Genomic DNA, 19,232 nt, shown 5'->3' on the forward strand with positions numbered 1-19,232 from the left:
GGAGGGAGGGAGAGAGAAAGACAATGAATTCTAGGGACTCTCTTGAAAATCTTACTTCGTCAAGGACACCAGATGGTGTGTGATTGTAAAATCTTTGTTCAGTACTTTGCTGCAGTTTTTATTGCCAAAATGGTCTATGGGCACGATGTTGTAGTCTTGTGTAGAACTGGCCTGCACAGTCCTTCACTTCCGCTGGTCTAGTTTCCTCTTGAACCCAGAAGGCAGCTTGGACTCCCTGTCTCTGCCTCTGCCTTCTGGGATGTTTCCTCCATTCTAAATGACCCAAATGTTCTCTCCTTTTAGGCTCAGTTAAGAATGATTTCATAGTCTTTACTCTCCAGTACAGAGTACAGAGCCCAAGATGGGGCTCAGTCTCAGGAACTGTGAGATCATGACCTGAGCCGAAATCAAGAATTGGACACTTACTTGACTGTACCACCAGGCAACTCAAAGATTTTTTATTTTTAAGTAATCTCTATACCCAACTCAAACTTAGGACCCTGAGATAAAGAATCACATACTCTACTGACTGAGCCAGTGAGGTGCTTCTCTGGTATTTCTAATCTAACCTGCTCTTTTGACACCTTTTTGCTGCCTTGTATTATTTGCTTTTGTGTGAGTCTTATCTTCTCAACTAGATTATGAACTTCAGAGCAGGGACTGGGTCATATTTGTGTCTGTCTCAAGGCACTTAATAGGTGTTCAATAAGTGTCAATTTTAAAATATCTCACTTTGATAGTCTTTCCAAAGCACTTTTCAGCCATTATCTCATTTGATCATTACATCAACACTATGAGATTGGAGGAGCTAGAAATATGTCATTTCCTCCTTGTGACAAATAAGGAATCTGAAGCCCAAGGTCACAGAGAGAGAGCGCTGAATTACATATGAAGGTTTGACCCAATTCAAGGCTTTCCATGGCTCTCCCCCTCATATCCCCTCTACCCTATCTTCATCCTTCACCTTCTCATTCCCCAAGTCCTTTAGAGCTGTTTAGCCAAAGCTTTGTAGTACCATATTATAAAACTTGACAAATATGAGACATGAAATTTCAGTAGATTTCTGATCAGCTCTGAGTCACCAAAGCATGCTTGCTATTTTGTTCCAAGTGTCGTTTGTTAGGGACATTATGCCTGATATTTAATGATGCTGCACCACAGAGCTGAGGAAGCATAAATGATTTTTAAAAGCCGTAGAAAATGACAGCACTTTAATATTAAGCACGAAAGGTGGCAGCTGACAAGATGACCAGGGATATAAAATTTCTGCACTGGATCACACTACTCCTCTATGTATTGCCAGTAGAACGGTCTAGTTGTTACTAAAGGAAGATATGAAACTCTCTACCACCCTGCATGCCTAAACAAGACTCCTGCCTGCCCACCCCCCAGACCACCAGCTTCTCTGATGCAAGAGATTTGAGAAACTTGGTGAAATGTACTTAGCATCAAACATTCTTTTAGAAATAATTCACTTAGTGACTACATTCCAGTCAACTTTGAAAAGAGGGTGGAAGTGGTGTTTAAGACAGAGAAAGGTGGGGGAACCCCCTTGACAGGGAGTAATGATCAGGGGTTAAAGTCTGTAGGCAGCCTCAGGTCAAGCCCAGTGAGAAAGTCAGCGGTAGCCTTCCTCCCATCCAACCTCCTGCTGGGATCCCTCATTGGCTGAAAGCAGTCAGAGCATATGGAAACCCTGAAGGACTTACAGGTCGTCCTCACTGGTCTATATAGCAGAATGTGGATCTGGGGTGGGGATAATGGAAGACATCTAGCTCATTGGTCTAGAGATGGGCACCGTGAACCAGTCTGGCCAATGAGACATATGGGAAAGTCTGCTGAGTGCTTTGGGAAAGATTTTAGTCCCTGCCTGTTGCAGGAAGAAGGCTCCTCCCTTTCCTTCCTGCTGGGGATGCTGTTGAGTTGCATGTATTTCTCGGATTTCTGCAGCTACCTTGTGACCATGAGGAAAATGCAAAAAAACCATGACCACAAAGCTACTAAAAAGTCTTGGGATCTCTAGCTCCAGACTTCTTGTTAAGCAAACTATACAAGTCCCTATAGTTTAAAAAGGAGGGAGATAAGGTGGAAGGGAGAGAGGGGGAGAGGGAGCCAGCAAGCCTGGAAGAGGGAGGTGAATGAAGGATGAGAGATAATGAAGTTAGAGAAGGCTGGGGCAGGAGATTAAAGAGGAAGCTGACCCAGGGGGCAGTGCCAGAGTGGGGAGAGTCGCAGGCTTAGTGTGGGTGGCAAGTCTAAGGTTCAGAGGGCCATTGGGTCAGATTTAGACTCTGTGAGCTGCGACCTTGAACAAGTCACTTAAATTCTTAGCGCCTTAGTTTTGCCCTCTGTAAAATGGGTATGATAGTGACTCCCTCGTAGGATGCCGTAAGAGCTGACATGAGAACTAAATGAGGAACGGCAAGTAAAGCCTCTTGACATAGTTCCTGACTCATTGTAGGCCTTTGCTAAATGTTGGCAATCATTACCATTTTCTCTACATTTGCCCTCAACACAGGGGAGGTACTCAGAAAAAGGGGCAAAGAGGCCTTTCCATCCCGCACTCCAAAAGCCTGGCTCACAGACGGTTGAGGACGGAAGGCGCGCCCTCGACGAGGGGCGGGGCCTGAAGTTCCCGCTTCGGGCGGGCCCCGCCCCTCCTCCCTCCCACGGGCCGTCAGTGCACTTTCGGCCTTTTCCTCCCCTCCCCCGACGTTCCTGCGCGGTCCTCGCGGCCTAGCTTCCCCCAGCCCCAGCGCCGGCCCGAGTGAGAGGTTCCGGAGCGCGGGTGTGGGCGGGATTCCGGCGTGGATGCTGCCGGCCGTCCCACCCCAGGCCGCTCCGCACTGCCTCGGGAGCTTCAGGGGCCCCAAGGTGTGCAGGTTTGCGTCGGAGGGTCGGAGGGCGGCGCGGCGGGGAGGTGGAGTGCTGGGAGGGTCAGTCTGGCCAGCCCCCGGCCTCCGGCCGCGGCCGCCCTCGCCCTTGGGAATCCTTGGCTGCCCAGACGGAAGGGAAGTAGGCACCGGAGAGCCCGCTCCGCATTTTGATTCATCTCGGGCCCTGTAAGGGTCACATCTTGTGAAAATACCTGTAAAATCAATTTAACGTTCAGTGCAGCGTGTAAAGACAGCTCTAAGAATTTAAAAGACGCCTGAGTCAGAACATTTAAATGCTTGGGTCCCTGTAGCAGCGTTTTAACACGTCTGAGTGCAGAGGGTGGAGAATCGAGCCTGATCGACGCCTTCGTTCACGCCCTGTAACATTTTAAAAGGGTAAAGAAAAGCACCCTAAGAAACCCCAAGTGGTCATTTCCTCCAGGGAGGGAAGAACAGCTGACTTTTTTGAAATTTGGATTCGTCTTCATTTCTGTCTGCGAAATTTGCCTGCAGAACTTAGATTAACGATAAACAGAATCGTTAAAACAGTGAGCTTAACTAGTGGCTTTTGTTAACGAGTCGATTGTGTTATTAATTCTCGATGCCTCGTCCAAGGCAGGATTTATTATCTCTGTTTTGCAGGTGGAAGAAGGTTTGGCACAAAAAAAGCATTTCTCTTAACTTCACACAGCAGTGATGGCTAAGCTGCAAATTAAGTCCTAGCATCTGGACTTCTCATCTGTGTTCCCCTCTAGACCATGTTACAAAATAAATGAGTAGTAGGGGCGCCTGGGTGGATCAGTCATTAAGCATCCAACTCTTGATCTTGGCTCAGGTCATGATCTCATGGTCCTTGGTGGGATGGAGCCTTCCCCTCTTTCTCTCCCTGTCTCTCTCTCTGCCCTTCCCTGCTCATGTTTGATCACACATGCTCGCTCGCTCTCTCTCTCGCTCTCTCTCTCTCAAAATAAGTAAACTTTAAAAAAAGTAAATGAGTAGTTATTTTGATGTTACTCATAAAACAAGGGAGTAAACCAAATGTTCTGTGAACATAAAGTGTTAAATTGTAATAACCTTCAATGTCTTCTTTGGGAGGCCCAGCTGCCCTTTGGAGTTTAATACCTTAGAGAGAGGAGGGGGTGGGGCAAAAAAATGTAAGATAAGGTCAAGGGAAAAATTCTGAATCCAAACTGTGCCCACCTTTACTGCCCCTTTGTGTTGATGTCATCCTTTTCAGTGTACTCCATGTTCTGGCAAAACACCAGACAGCCCATGTCCCAGCCTTAGCTGTACTAACTACACCTTTGCATTGCTCATTTGGCACTGACCTCCCTGTCAGTCTTCTTGTCATGCTCTTTCCTCCAGGTGCGCTTTACTAACGCTGTTATGTGAAAACCAGTGGTGGTTGTTCAATATGGAACGATTTGTCACTCCTGAAGGATGATTCTAGAGTTAATGATCAAAAACTACCAACAGATCCTAGATGAAAGGACAAGTTAAGGAAGCGCAAGAAACCATTGTGGAATTTGATAGCAAAGTTATTTGGGGAAAAAAAAGCAGACATTGACTCTCCGCCTCCCCCCTCCCTTCCCCCAGCTCACTCATAACTGGCAAGCTGCGGCTCCGTTTTAACTTAGAATGGTAAGGGGAGGGGAGCATCCTCCTGCTTAGTGAATTGGAAAATTTTCTTTCCAAAGGAGGCTCCTTTTTAGACGGCTTGGAACAAGTGGAAACATTTATGTGCTTAGAATGCAAATTGTTTTGCCACTTAGAAGTCTGTCCATAAAACTCGTAAGAGGCATCCCTGACGTTCCTCCCCAGCTCATAGACAACAGAATCTAGAGCCCGTGGTAGTTTTCTCTGGAGCAACAACCCAGTTTATTCACTTTGTGTTTTCTTTCACCCGGTCCCACAGATAATAATTTCAAGAAAATCAGATGGCATCTGGGGATTTCTGCTCACCTGGAGAAGGGGTGGAAATACTCCAACAAGGTAAGGGCTGCCATTTGAAGGAGGTTTGATGACTTCGGAGAGATCTTATCCAGGTTCTCGCTTTCTATAATAAAAAGGATTTATAAAGTTCACCAGGATGGTTTCTCACCAAAAAGCCTAAGTTTCTGGGGGAAACTAGAGAATACATGAAAATTCTTAAACACTCCCTTGTTGGAAAACATATTACACTGGCTCCTGTTAAGTGTCTGTTCGTGCAGTAGACTAAAAACTCACGCCGCTCCCATGCTGTGTCAGCAGACAGACCCTGAACATTAGGCTGGCCAGCAGACTCCGTAAAGGCTTCCTTTTTACTAGGGTCGTGAAGTTTCCCATATCTTGTACTCCAGAATCTCATTTGCTTCCATATCCTCCCGTATCGCGAGTTCTTTCCATATCTCAGACCCTTTCTATATCTTGAATCCTCTATATTTTGACCCTTTCCATGTTGATCTTTCAATGCCCAACGGGGGTAAAAAGATTTATTTTTCAAAAGGACTTCCTAAGGGTCCAAAGAATGAAAGTTTGATTGTTTGGTAAGTAGGAGTAAAACAGAAGACCCCAGCAGATACTGTGTGAGAAAAGAGATAGAAAGAAAGGCCCTTGAACCTATGGAATAATCAGAGGATCCCAGTTTCTTGCACTTTTTCTCACGCATGTGCTGTTCTGAATCCAATGGGTTATTCACCTCTGTTTACAATAAAAATTCAGTTAAGTTTTTTACTTAAACCCTGAGTATACCTTTTCCCAGTCTTGCTTCTGTGACTGGAGATCACTTCCAAAGTTGGAACTTCGCATGTTTTTTTTCCCTCCTCAAGAATTCTAGTTATTCTGTGTGAATGGGGCATTTGGGGTACTGTGGTGATCCCTACTAAGAGGTCCCTTATTCCTGACTTTTTCTGTAATATTTTCCAACTGTACTTTCATTTTCTCAGCTCTTAGTTTTATTACCTCATTATTTTTTTAAGTTTATTTATTTTTGAGAGATCGAGAATGTGCTCAGGGAAGGGGCAGAGAGAGAGGAGAGGAGGAGGAAGAGAGAGAGAGAGAGAGAGAGAGAGAGAAAGAGAAAATCCCAAGTAGACTCCGCACAGTTAGCACAGAGCCCTATGCGGGGCTTGAACTCACAAATTGAGATCATGCCTGAGACAAAACTCGGTTGCTTAACTGACTGAGCCACCCATGTGCCCCAAAGCTCTTAGTTTTATTAGAGACTCATTCTCTAATCCTTCATCAATAACTTTGTATACACTTAAACGCTTATTACTTTGAGTATTGCCTCTAGTTTACTTTTTAGTTTTAAACATTTCTTTAGGGGCACCTCGGGGGCTCAGTTGGTTAAGCGGCTAACTTCAGCTCAGGTCATGATTTCACAGCTCTTGAATTCAAGCCCTGAGTCAGGCTCTGCACTGACAGCTGGAGCCTGCTTTGGAATCTGTGTCTTCCTCTCTCTCTGCCCCTCCCCCCTCACGTTCTGTCCCTTTCTCTCTCAAAAATAACCATTAAAACATTTAAAATAAATAAATAAATAACATTTCATTAGATTTAGAAAACACCCCTACCAAAAACCTTTTTGGAAGTATTAAGGTAAGAGTTATTCTCAATTATATATAATACCTCCTTGCTTTTATTTATTTATTTATTGGTTTCTGTGGGGGACATCCCACGAAGTGTGCAGCAAACAGCTTCCTCCTTGTAACCTGAGTGAAGAGGACCTGTTAAAGAACCCACACTTCAGCAAGCTGCTGCTGAGTCTTGCACAACACGTGGACGAGAGTGGCTTAAGCGTCACCCTGGCAAAGGAGCAGGCTCAGGTAAGAGCCCCAGGGGGAGGGGTGATAGGAGAAGGAAAAAAATCTTCTGCAAGAGAAGTTCCTACCTGGGATTCTTTTGGTTTTCTAGGCATGGAAGGAAGTTCGACTGCATAAAACAACATGGTTGAGGTCTGAGATTTTACAGAGAGTCATTCAGGAGCTGCTTGTGGACTACTATGTGAAGACACAAGACACAAATTTAACCTATGAGGACAAAAAGGTGAAGCAGGAGAGATGCGTTCAGGGTTGGTTACCAGCCGCAGGAATGGCTAGGCCAACTATGGTTCGCCTGATTATATGATCTCAGGGAAATCGGAGCTTTGAGTAATGGTTATCAATAAAGGAATGGACTGGGAGCACCTGGCTGGCTTAGTGGGTGGAGCATGTCACTCTTGATCTCAGGGTTGTGAGTTTGAGCCCCATGTTGGGTGTAGAGATTACTTAAAAATAAAATCTTCAAAAGAAAGAAAGAAATGGACCGTAGTTATGGGGGAAGAGGTGGGTGTGTTGTTAGGGTTTTGAAAAGGAAGACTGACAGGAGAAAGCGCTGGCAGCTGAGGGGGATAGCATGTTTGAGGACTTTGAAAATGTGTGAAGAACTGGTATATGAGGATGGAGGAGGTGGAGTGGGAGAAGTTTTATAGTAGCTCTTTTTTGTTTTTTTATTCTCTTTCAGTTTTACGAGACCCTTGAACAGCGGCTACTCGTGACTGAACTGACAGGACTGTTAGGGACCAGCCGGGAGAGGGAGACGCCTCCGCTGCTGGGGCTGGAGAAAGCGGACCTTCTGGAACTCATGCCCTCCTCAGAGGTTAGGCGTGGGCAGATACTAGAACCAAAGAAGTGAAATGGCCCAATTTCTCCCAAATGCTTCAATGTTTTCTTGTTAACACTTTATTGTTTTTTTTTTAAATGATACACGTGGGGCACCTGGGTGGCTCAGTCAGTTGAGCATCCGACTTCGGCTCAGGTCATGATCTCACAGTTTGTGGGTTTGAGTCCCGCGTCAGGCTCTGTGCTGACAGCTCAGAGCCTGGAGCCTGCTTCAGATTCTGTGTTTCCTTCTCCCTCTGCTCCTCTCCTACTTGCAATCTGTCTGTCTCTGTCTTTCTAAAATAAATACATGTAAAAAAAAAGATTAGAAAAAAAGTGATACACGTTCATTTCATGGGGACCAAACTCAAATAAATAAGAAAAATGTTAGAAGAGAGTAAAAGCTGAAATACTACATCTAGAAATGAATACAGTTTATTATATACAGCTTGACATAAATAGTATTATAGCCTCCATGCTTGCATAGTGAGTATAATCGGTTTTCACTGAATATATTTTGGACTTTTTTTCGAGTCAGTAAATAAACATAAAAAGGTGATAGCTCCTACAGCACTCCAACCACAGTGCCAGGCATGTAGTTTGTGCTCAATGTTCTTAGTATATCATCAGCTTAAATCACTGATAGGATTCCATTGTGTGGGGGCACCCGCCTGGCTCAATTGCTAGAGCACGTGACTCTTGATCTCCACATGGTGAGTTTGAGCCCCATAATGGGGGGTGGAGATTACATTAAAAAATATAATCTTAAAACAGAAGGATTCCATGGTATGAATGTAGCACAGTTTGCTCAACCTTAGTGATCGATACGGTTATTTCTACATTAAAAAAAACTTTTTTAATGTTTATTTATTTTTGAGACAGAGAGACAATGTGAACAAGGAAGTGTCCCAGCCGGCGGGGTCAGTCAACACGGGTTCCTGAGGGAGGGAGTGAGAACAGGGCAGGACAGGGAGCGTATCGATCAAGCCACTCTTATTGAGAGACCACGCATGTCTTATATAGGGTAGAAGGCGGGGCAGCTGACGTGAGTTAGTTGCTAGGAAACAAGGGCGGGGACTGCAGCGTCAGCACGCGGCCTAGAGGCTAACCAGAAGAGCTTGGGAAGAAAACAAGAAGGCCTCAGCTGAAGGTGATAATGCAGCACTTGCTGTGCTGGGAGTGATAACGCAGCTCAGCTGTGCGGGTGGCTGATCTTGCAGGTCAAGGCACGTGTCTCTTCTTCTGGCAGCTCTTCTGGCAGCTCCCAACAAGGAAGGAGCAGAGAGAGAGGGAGACTCAGAATCTGAAACTGGCTCTAGGCTCTGAGCTGTCAGCACAGAACCTAATGTGAGGCTTGAACCCATGAACCATGAGATCATGACCTGAGCCAAAGTCGGAAGCTTAACGGACTGAGACACCCAGGCGCCCCAGATGCTTCTATATTTTTGCAGTTAGAAACCACACTGATAGTAACATGCTAGTTCATATGTGTGTTTTCCTTTGTATGATTGTGTCCTGGAGTATTGGTACTTAGAAGTGGGATCAGTGGGTCAGGAGGATATACACTTAAACGTACTGGTGCATCTTGCCACTTCCCCACCTTTTCCTCAACACGGGCTCTTAACCATCATTTTCTTCTTTGCAGATCTGATAGGCTAAAAATGAGTCTCCTTGCTGTCTCTTGAGGCATTTTCTCTGGTTATCATTGAGACACTTAGGTCCTCATTGGCTGGATCTTCCTAGTTCTAATGGTCTATTTGCATCTCCCTTCCTGTTCCTGCGGATGTAGGATTTTGTGCGGATGAGAGCTCGGCTCCCGCTGGAAGTAGAGGAGCAACTCAAGAAGAAGTGTTTCACCCTGCTCTGCTACCATGACCCCGATTCAGGTGAGAGCTGGCACTCTGCTCTGTCCACAGCTGACCTACCGGTCTGATCTGCTCCTCTGAGAATAACGTATTACATTTTAGATTTGGGACAGAATCTAGGAAGCACCGGAGAGGCTTATTTGTTTGTTTCCTTGCTGGTAGAATACAAGCAAGGAATTGTGTGAGAACCAAGGGGAGTATCCTCTTGCTACAGGGAAGGATGAATTCATTCTTAGGAGAATCGGAATGGGATAGGGAGGAAAGTTCAGGCTTACAGGGGTTCCCCTTGTCTTTATTTCTTTGACTTAAGAATTAAGGCCCAAATCTGGAATTAAAGGTAAGAGCGTAGGGCGCATGGCTGGCTCATTTGGAAGAGCGTGCAACTCTTAATCTCTAGGTTGTGAGGCCAAGCCCCACATTGGGTGTAGAGATTACTTAAATAAATAACATTTAAAAATAAAAAATTAAGGTAAGAGTGAAGAGAACTCCCTTATGAGAACGAGGCCATTTTAACAGGACGTCAGAAGAAAACGTGAAGAGAGAATTTGTAGGGCTAGATAAGGGATGAGGCACTGAAAAATGGCCCCAGAAGGGCAGTAGTAATTAGGGTTTTCCTGTCTAGTCCTCCATCTTTTTGCCCAGACTCAGACAGTGAAACCTTGAAGGCAGCAAAGGTGTGGAAACTGGCAGAGATCCTGGTGGGTGAGAGGCAGCAATGTCAGGATGCCAAGAGCCAGCAGAAGGAGCAGATGGTGCTACTGGAAAAGAAGAGTGCCACCTACTCCCAGGTTTGTCAGGGCAGTGGGATAGGCCCCCTCCCACTTTTATCCTGGCCCCAGGGGCACTTTTGGGGAAGCCAAGATTTTTTTTTTTTAATTTGTTTATTTTTGAGAGAGAGCATGAGCAGGGGAGGGGCAGAGAGAGAGGGAGACATAGAAGCCAAAGCAGGCTTCAGGCTCCGAGCTGACAGCACAGAGCCCCATGCGGGGCTTGAATTCATGAATTGTGAGGTCATGACCTGAGCCAAAGTTGGTGCTTAACTGACTGAACCACCCAGCCGCCCTGGGGAAGCCAGGGATTTCTGATCTGCCTTCTTTTCGACTGACTTTGGTTTTGGCCTCTTCCTGCCTCTTGGCGGGCCCAGGTGCTTCTCCGCTGCCTAGCCTTGCTGCAGAGACTTCTTCAGGAACACCGGCTTAAGACTCAGTCTGAGCTGGACCACATCAATGCCCAGTACCTAGAGATCAAGTGCAGTGCCATGATCCTTAAGCTGAGGTGAGCTTTGACCTCTGTGGGTCTCAGGAACTCTGTCTCACACACCACCGCCTCCATCCCTCATTCTCACCTGTCTTTCCTGTCCGCCATGCCTAGCACCTTGTGGGTATTAGCCTTTGGATTACCAATAAGCATTCAACATCGCCGAGTCTTATTTTTAAAGCCTTCTGAAATGGGCGCTTTCCTGTGAGATACATTGCTCAGGAATTCAGAGTGACCTTGCTTATCCCGTCACTGCTTAGCCCACACCTTGACCATGGGTAGGTACTCTCTGTCCCGTTCCTAACTCTGCTGCTGTCAGGGATTCTCAGGCTGATATTTCTTTCTTCCCTTTGTCAGGATGGAGGAGCTAAAGATCTTGTCTGACACTTACACCACCAAGAAAGTAGAAGTTCATCGTCTCATTAGGTAAGAACTCGTGAGGACATGGGGCAGTTACTCAGAGCTGGTCCCATGTTCTCCACACCCATTCATTTTATCATGGTCACATTCTTGTGTTCTTTCTTTCTTTCTAATTTATTAGTTTATGTGCAAGTTAGTTAACATACAGTGTAGTATTGGTTTCAGGAGTAGAACTCATGATTCATCACTTACATAACACTCAGTGCTCAGCCCACTAAGTGCCCTCCTTAATGCCCATCACCTATTTAGCCCATCCTTCCACCCACCTCCCCTGCAGCAACCCTCAGTTTGTTCTCTGTACTTAAGTATCTCTTATGGTTTGCCTGCTTCTCTGTTTTTCTCATTTTTCCTTCTCTTCCTGTTCCTCTTCTGTTTTGTTTCTCAAATTCCACCTGTGAGTGAAATCATATGACATTTGTCTTTCTCTGACTTATTTTGCTGAGCATAATACACTCTAGTTCCATTCATGTTGTTGCAAATGGCAAGATTTCACACACACACTACATCTTTATACATTCATCTGTCAATGGACACTTGGGCTCTTTCCATCCTTTGGCTGTTGTTGATAGCACTGCTATAAACGTTGAGGTGCATGTGCCTGTTTGAATCAGCATTTTTGTATCTATTGGATAATCTTGTCTACTTTCTGAGGAGCCAGATCCTTATATTGTATCTTCTGTTCCCCGGGTGTGTAGGGACCGTTTGGAGGGGGCCATCCGCCTACAAGAGCAGGACATGGAGAAGTCCCGACAGGTCCTGAGCACCTATGAGGTCCTTGGGGAGGAGTTTGACAGGCTGGTCAAAGAGTACACTCAACTCAAGCAGGCCACTGAGAACAAGCGCTGGGCCCTCCAGGAGTTTAACAAGGCCTGCCAGTGAGCGCTGCCGGCGGGGGTCTGGAGGTGGGCTTTTGCTCGGGTGCTGCCTTCCCCCCTCCTCCTGCCGAAAGGACCACCTCCACCTGAGGCCCGCCTTCGCTCCGGGAGTGTGGGGACACTTGCTTGAAGCACTGCAGGGGTTTAGGCACCGTCCTGGTTTTTCTTCCTTGTTTACAGTGACTGAGTCTCTTCTGGGAAATGTAACAGATTTATATAATTTTATGTGCAGCTATTTGTCAGTGTCAGCCCTATAGGATATTTGATTACCTCCTGAATAAAGTGATGATGCTTCCTTTGGGCAAGGATGAAAAAAGAACATGAAAGGCTAGATGGGTAAGGAGGGGAGCTGAGCGGATCCAGACAGACCGATGGATAATGCCACCGCTAAGAGTGGGCGGCAGGAGCGTGGCCTGCCCACCTGGAACCTTAGAGTTTTCATTCTTGGAGAGCAGACCTGGAATGCGTCCGGCCTTGCTCTTGAAGAACTGTAATATCCAGAGGAGTGTTTGATGCCAAGGAGGGTGGGAAACTCTTCCGTCACCACAGCTCTCGGTGGGGCAGTCCTGAGAAAGCAGGGCACCCAGCTCTGTTACAGGAAGGGACACCAGCCACTCGGATTCCTGGTTCCCGCTGGTGTGGTTTGAGGGTTCCCTTTTCCTCTGAAAGCAGAGACTGGGAAGGATCACCCTCTCAGTCCACTTATTTTAGAGCAAGGCAGGGTCCTGACTGGCATCAAATCGGGGACTGAGGACAGAAGCAGAAGACCTCCACCCTTATTTAGAAGAGCCTTCTCAGCTCAAACTTCTTTCAAGGGAGGCTGTCTTGAGGCATTCTGCTACCATAAATAATGATGGTCCTGGATTGCTTTATATTAAAGACTAAGGTCTTTGACATAACTTTATTTATTTATTTTTTAAGATTTATTTAGTTTGAGAGAAAGGGTGAGTAGAGGGGCAGAGAGGGAGAGAGAGAAACCACACTGCTAGAACCCACGAGCCCTGAGATCATGACCTAAACCAAAATCAAGAGCTGGACACTCAACTGAGTGAGCCACCCAGGCGCCCTGACACAATTTTAACTTTTTCTGTAAATGGTACTTACTGCCATTTATCTATTAGGAATTGCTGGCCCGCACAAAATTAACAAATCATAAACCAATTAATGGAAAAAGTCAGAACTAGTCAATATTGCTTAGTTCTATAGTTTTTCTTTTCCCCAACATTTTTGGGGTTAAGTTTCAAACTTACAGAAAAATTAAGAGAATAATACAACAAACACCACTATAATCTCAACAACCTAGATTCAACAACCACCAACATTTGCTTTTCTCTGTCTCTTTCCTCTTCCTTCTCCCCCTCTCTAAATAGATTGATAAATATTTGCTTAAGTGGACTTTTTTTTCTAGAACCATTTTGTACTAAGTTACAGATGTGATACTTTATTTCCTAAGTACTTAAGCAGATAACTCTTTAAAAAAATTTTTTGTAATGTTTTATTTATTATTGAGACAGAGAAACAGAGCATGCGCGGGGGAGGGTCAGAGAGAGAAGGAGGCACAGAATCCAAAGCAGGCTCCAGGCTCTGAGCTGTCAGCACAGAGCCCAATGCAGGGCTTGAATTCACGAACTGCGAGATCCGACCTGAGCCGAAGTCAGCCGTTTAACCGACTGAGCCACCCAGGCACCCCTAAGCAGATAACTCTTAAAAATCATGGCACTCCTCTGTATAACTAGTAAAATTATTATACCTAAAAATTAATAACTTTATAATAACTATTATCCGGGTCATATTAAAATTTCCCTAATGTTTTCCTGATCTAGGGTCCAATAAAGGCCCAGGCATTTACATTTGGATGTTAGGTTTCTTTAAGCTCTCTCTTTTTTTTTTTTTAATGTTTATTTATTTTTGAGAGAGAGAGGGAGGGAGAAAGAGAATCCCAAGCAGGCTCCACACTCAGTGCAGAGCCTGATGTAGGCTTAACCTCACTAACCAACTGAGCCACCCAGGCACCCCTTAATCTCTTTTAAAATAGACCATTTCTCCTATCTTTCTTTTATTTTTTTATTGAAAAAAAATTTTTTACCATTTTTTATTTATTTTTGAGAGAGTATGAATGGGGGAGGGGCAGAGAGAGAGGGACATGCAGAATCAGAGGCAGGCTCCAGGCTCTGAGCTGTCAGCGCAGAGCCAGACACAAGGCTCGAACTCACAAACTGTGCGATCACGACCTGAGCCGAAGTTGGAGCTTAACTGACTGAGCCACTCAGTTGCGCCCCCCTCCCTTTTTTTTTAAATAGAAATTAGTTTTTTGAAAACATTGAGGCTGGTTAGTTTGTAGAATGTCCCATTGTCTAATTACTTCCTGTGGTGGTTTACTTGCTCCTTTCCTGTTCTGTCCAGTATAGTACACTAGCCACATATAGGTATTTAAATTCAAATTTAAGTTAATTAAGATGACATATAATTAAAATTTTAGTAGGTTGGTGGTTACTGTATTGGATGGTGCAGATATGCAACATTTATATCATTATAGAAAGTTCTAGGGGCACCAGACTAGTTCAGTCAGTGGAACAGTCAGTGGGACTCTTGATCTCGGGGTTGTGAGTTCAAGACCCACATTGGGCATAGAGATTACTTAATAAAACGTTTAAAAACATTTTTAATTTTTTAAATGTGGGGCTTGAACTCAAACTGAGATCATGACCTGAGCTGAAGTCAGACACCCAACCAACTGAGCCACCCCGGTGCCTCAATAAATAAGTTTATAAAAATATAAAGAAGCTATTGGGGAGCCAGTGGCTCAGTTGGTTAAGCATTTGACTCTTGATTTCTGCCCCAGGTCATGATCTCATGGTTGTGAAATTGAGCCCCATGTTGGGCTTTGGACTGAGTGTGGAATCTGCTTGGGATTCCTTTCTCTTCTCTTCCCCTACTCCCTTGTTCATTCTCTAAATAAATATATAAACAAACAAACATTAACAAAAGTTACAGATGCTATTAAAAAAAAATTGGCCAGTGCTATAAGCCTACATTTCCTGTAAACTGGAAGTAGGTCTACAGCCTTTTTAGACTCAGGGTAAACACTTTTGTGAAGAATACTTAATAGATGACATTATGTACTTCACATTATATAACCCTGGAGCCTTATCATGTTAGAGTGTATCACTATTAATTATGCTGAGTTGGGGGCATCTGGGTGGCTCAGTAAGGTAAGTGTGCAACTTGGCTCAGGTCGTTATCTCACTGTTCATGGGTTCAAGTCCCACGTTGGGCACTGTGCTGACAGCTCAGAGCCTGGAGTCTGCTTCAGAGTCTGTCTCTCTGTCTCTCCCCTACTTACACCCTATCTCTCTCTCTCTTATTTTTTTGTTTTGTTTTTATTTATTTTTGAGACAGAGAGACAGAGCACAAGTGAGGGAGGGGCAGAGAGAGAGAAAGGGAGACACAGAATCTGAAACAGGCTCCAGGCTCTGAACTGTCAGCACAGAACCCAATGTGGGGCTCGAACCCACGAATCGTGAGATCATGACCTGAGCCAAAGTCGGATGCTTAACTAACAGCCACCCAGGTGCCCTCTCTCTTTCTCTCTCTCCAAAATGAACATTAAAAAAAATTTTTTTTAAGATTTAGATTATGCTGAATTGGATTGCTTGGTTAAGGTGGTAACTGTTGATGTCTCTAATAGAAGTGCATTTTCCTTTTGTAGTTAGTAGCATCTGGAGATGACATCAAAGTCTCAAAATAGTTTTTCCTGATATTTATTATGGCATTTAGTGTTTCCTCATTTAGTTAAGTACTCATCTTAAACCATACTAGGTTTTGTTATTTGAAATAATATGGATAAAAAAAAGAAATGGACTCTGTCTCAGTGTCTAAGAACAGTCTAAGAATATGGGTCATCGCCTGGGTGGCTCAGTCAGTTAAACATCCAACTTCAGCTCAGGTCACGATCTCCTGGCTAATGGATTTGGGCCCCGCCTCGGGCACTGTGCTGACAGCTCAGAGCCTGGAGCCTGTCTTCAAATTCTGTGTCTCCCTCTCTCTCTGCCCCTCCCCTGCTCACGCTCTGTCCCTCTCTCTCTCAAAAATGAATAAACGTTAAAAAATGAATTTAAAAAACAATCTAAGAATATAAAGTAACAGGAAGTGCAAATGAATACGGTTGAAAAACCAAGAGAAGTGAGTCAGAGATTACAATAGAGCCTTAGTAGGGAAGAGAGATTTGATTCAAGATTTGTAGAGGTGAGTCTGGGATGGCATTTTGCAAAAAGTGACAAAGAGAAAGAGGAAGCAGCAGTAGGTGAAGGCACAGGGTGAGAAATGAGTAAATCACACACCAAGGAAAGCTTTCATCTTAGATGACCAAAATTTGAAACGAATATCCCATGGCTTCAATCAAGTCTCTGGAGAGCTGGGGTTTGAGAAGTGACTACCTGAGAAAGCAAAATGGCTTCCCGGGCAGTGGTTCCCAGCCCTGGAGCCCTAAATGACGGAGCTGGACAGCTAGCTGTTCCTTTTGTTTCCCAAAACCTAAATAAAACAACCTTTGCTAGCAACAGTGCTGCCCAACTATATAAAAAACATTGACTTAAAAACAAAACAAATGTGCTTTGTAAAAAGTTCAAGCAGAAATATATAATAGTAACAAGTAAAAGATTTAACATACATGTGTACGCGCGCACACACACACACACACACAGTCCATTACACAATCCACTACCCTAGAGTAACCAGACTGATCTGGTGAGTATAATGCCAGAGCAGACCTTCTTCTAAACATTTGCAAATGTATGTACGGAAATATTAGCTCATACTATTGGGAGTCTGGCTGTATCATGATAGATATTCAGATTGTTCCCAGTTTGCCCTATTACATAATGCTTAATTGAATATCATTGCATTTGTTTCTTGCTCAAGTGCCTTTAAAGCATTTTTGGTATGAAAATCAATATAATTCTAGTAATTTCATGAAAAAATAAACTAATTACTGAGCTTATGAACATAGTTTGGTAGAAAAAGTATCTCAAAACTGTTCCATGGAAGTGGGAGAAGGGGCACATAGGGTGTTTGGTGCTCCCCAAAAGGGGCACGACAGCAATTTGTCTTGACCTCCTTCACAGTGAGTGGAGATGGCAGGTTTGAAGGATGTGGCGCTCACGAGAGCTGTTGGCTATTGTGGAACAGGCGGGAAGGGGATTGGAGGTCGGCCAACAGAGGGGCTGGGTGACCGTGAGAGTTGAAGGTTAGCACCTTGGACTTCAGTTGCTCTCACTGCCCCTCATACTTTTCAGAAAAGACTTACATTTACTGCCTCTCCTTCATTCTTTCTCAGACATGGCTTTCTTCACTTATCTTTTACTACATCTGATCAAGAACCAAGTCTTGCTGATTCTTCCTCAATAATGAGAAACAAAGTACATCACCTCTAGAGCTCAGGATAGGATTATTCTTTTTAAAAAAAAAATTATTTATTTTTGAGATTTAGAGAGACAGAGCACAAGCAGGGGAGGGGCAGAGAGAGGGAGAGAGAGGATCTGAAGCAGGCTCCAGGCTCTGAGATGTCAGCACAGAGCCTGACACAGGGTTTGAACCCACGAACTGTGAGATCATGACCTGAGCTGAAGTCGGATGCTTAACCAACTGAGCCACCCAGGCACCCCTAGGATTGTTCTCCTTAAGGAAATCCTGGGGCTCTTGGGCAAACTAAACCTGTTCCCTCAAAGTTCTCTATGAAGGGGGACTATCCAGGTCTCTGGGGTAGCCACTCTGCATTTCCCAGCAGCCACCACAAAGAGGAAATTCAGCGTCCCCTGGAGGCCATCCTGATGATTCCTCAAAGGAGAAAAAAATCCCTGACATCCACCCTCTCCGTGGGGCCCCTCACCCTGTGAACAGTCCCTCCATGTTACCCATCTTGAAGGACCGGAGCTAGGTTTTGTTAAAGGAACTGGTAGGTCAGGGTGGCTCAGTCAGTTGAGTGTCGGGCTTCAACTCAGGTCAGTACCTCACAGTTTGGGAGTTTGAGCCCTGCATGGGGCTCTGTGCTGACAGCTCAGAGCCTGGAGGCTGCTTTGCATTTTGTGTCTCCCTCTCTCTCTGTCTCTCTCCCACTTATGCTCTGTCTCTCTCTGTCTCAAAAATAAATAAACATTAAAAAATATATATACATATTTTTAAAAAGGAACTGGTAGGTCTTTTTATATCCTAAGACAGTGAAAATACAGGAGCCAACTGATAATGGACAAGGTTAGCAATCTGTAGAAATAATTCACCAAGAAAAGTGGTATGTCCTTGATGGGGTCCCTGGGTGACTCAGTTGGGTAAGCCTTAGACTCTTGATTTCAGCTCAGGTCATGATCTTATGATTTGTGAGTTTGAGCCCCTCATTGGACTACATGCTGGCAGTGCAGAACCTACTTAGGATTCTGCTTCTCTCTACCCCCACCCCCCATCAAAGTAAATAAATAAACCTTAAGAAAAAAAGAAAAGAAAGAAAAGTGACTTTTCTTTGAGTGGCTGACTTCTAGCCTAAGTGGCTTTCCTGGTCTCAGAAAAATACAACGGAATTTAGAGAGACCTAAATATACCAAGTCTGGTTGAAGAAAGAATGTATAATCAAAAGTAAACAATCAGCCCAGAGTTTAGAAAAGGGTTATCCAAAGAGCAAGGTCAGGGCTCTCCTGAGTAATAGAACCCATGATTGTATTATATTATTACATTATGTTATATTATATGTTATAATTTATTATATTAATTAGATAAAATGAGATTTATTTTAAGGAATTGGCTCATGGAACTTTGGGGCTGGGAGTTCTGAAATTTATAGGGCCTGCAGTAGGCAGGACACTCTGGCAGAAATAATGCTGCTATCTTGAGGCAGAATTAAAAAAAAATTTTTTTACATGTATTTATTTTTGAGAGACAGAGCGTGAACAGGGGAGGGCAGAGAGAGAAAAAGACACAATCTGAAACAGGCTCCCGGCTCTGAGCTAGTGGGCAGTACAGAGGCCAACACAGGGCTCAAAACCACAAACCGCGAGATTATGACCCGAGCCCAAGTCAGACGCTCAACCGACTAAGCCACCCAGGCACCCCTTGGCAGAATTTCTTCTTCAGTGGGAAACCTCAGTTTTTGCTCTGAAGGCCTTAAACTGGGGCACCTGGATGGCTCAGTCAGTAGAGCATACAATTCTTGATCTTAGAGTCCTGTTGGGGACCCCCATGTGGGGGGTAGAGTTTACTTATAAATACATAAATGAATAAATAAATAAATAACAATTTAAAGAGGCCCTAAACTGATTGGATGAGACCCACTCATGG

At 44.5% G+C, this 19,232-nt stretch overlaps 1 protein-coding gene across 1 annotated transcript; it reads left to right on the forward strand.

The window, feature by feature from the left end:
• Positions 1–2,697: 2,697 nt before the first annotated feature.
• HAUS4 (HAUS augmin like complex subunit 4) lies at positions 2,698–12,228 on the forward strand. Its single transcript, XM_029952386.1, has 10 exons — positions 2,698–2,874; positions 4,792–4,868; positions 6,537–6,679; positions 6,768–6,899; positions 7,356–7,490; positions 9,282–9,378; positions 10,000–10,145; positions 10,502–10,632; positions 10,972–11,040; positions 11,730–12,228. The coding sequence occupies exons 2-10, from the start codon at positions 4,814–4,816 to the stop codon at positions 11,911–11,913; spliced, it is 1,092 nt and encodes a 363-aa protein (XP_029808246.1). The 5' UTR covers positions 2,698–2,874; positions 4,792–4,813; the 3' UTR covers positions 11,914–12,228.
• Positions 12,229–19,232: the final 7,004 nt, after the last annotated feature.

This window comes from Suricata suricatta, chromosome 9 (assembly GCF_006229205.1).
Source record: "Suricata suricatta isolate VVHF042 chromosome 9, meerkat_22Aug2017_6uvM2_HiC, whole genome shotgun sequence".
NCBI lineage: Eukaryota > Metazoa > Chordata > Mammalia > Carnivora > Herpestidae > Suricata > Suricata suricatta.

Coding starts and splice junctions, on each gene's coding strand:
- HAUS4 (XM_029952386.1), top strand. CDS start 4,814: ATGGCATCTGGGGATTTCTGCTCACCTGGAGAAGGGGTGGAAATACTC. Junction 4,869..6,536: donor GGTGGAAATACTCCAACAAG/GTAAGGGCTGCC, acceptor CATCCCACGAAG/TGTGCAGCAAACAGCTTCCT. Junction 10,633..10,971: donor GCCATGATCCTTAAGCTGAG/GTGAGCTTTGAC, acceptor TCCCTTTGTCAG/GATGGAGGAGCTAAAGATCT.